Source organism: Salvia hispanica, chromosome 4, assembly GCF_029641045.1.
Source record: "Salvia hispanica isolate PSC_SH4W2 chromosome 4, Shi_PSC_v1, whole genome shotgun sequence".
NCBI lineage: Eukaryota > Viridiplantae > Streptophyta > Magnoliopsida > Lamiales > Lamiaceae > Salvia > Salvia hispanica.
In genome coordinates this window covers 20196926-20197531 of record NC_142695.1, presented here as the reverse complement: position 1 = coordinate 20197531, position 606 = coordinate 20196926, and the positions used below count along the sequence as shown (strand labels likewise).

At 50.2% G+C, this 606-nt stretch overlaps 1 protein-coding gene across 1 annotated transcript; it reads left to right on the top strand.

Moving 5' to 3' along the window:
• Nucleotides 1-297: 297 nt before the first annotated feature.
• LOC125194808 (uncharacterized) lies at nt 298-606 on the top strand. The gene has a single exon (XM_048093029.1). It carries the CDS (start codon nt 298-300, stop codon nt 604-606), a length of 309 nt encoding a protein of 102 aa, XP_047948986.1.

Sequence of the window (606 nt, the reverse complement as noted above, 5' to 3'; positions counted from 1 at the left end):
TCTCTGGCTAGCGAATCAAACCGATCCACCGCCGCCATATTCGTCGCCACCAACCACACAGTCTCGCCGCCGTCTTCATCCCACGCATTCACACAGTGCAGCATATTAAACCCCGCCGCTCCAATCCACCCCCACCGGCGACCTCCCTCTCAAAATCAGCCATGGATCCACAACGATCTGCATATCCGGTATCACGACGTACTTCTCCGTCACCGCGAAGTCGTGAATCGAGATCGGCCTCTCTATTGAGTTTATAGGCACAGATCTATGCTTTTTCCCATCCGAATCGATCCAGAAATGCGTCAGCGAGAAGATGCCTTCAGAAAAAGCAAGGAGCTCCTATTCGCCGAGATCTCCAATTTCACCGGATTGAAATTGGAGGATTTCAGCAGCAAGTGGCGTAGGATGGACAGCGATGAGAAATTGGTTTTGGTTAGGGGTTTTGTGGCGGAGTGGAGCGCGCATTTTCATCCGTTGTCGGCGAGGTCTGTCAAGGAATTGGTGGACGACTACGTTGCTGGAATGAGTGATTTTTCGGATTCTGGTAATTTGTTCTCTGGTTTGGGGAAATTGTTTGGATTTGGTAGTGATGATATTGATAGCTAG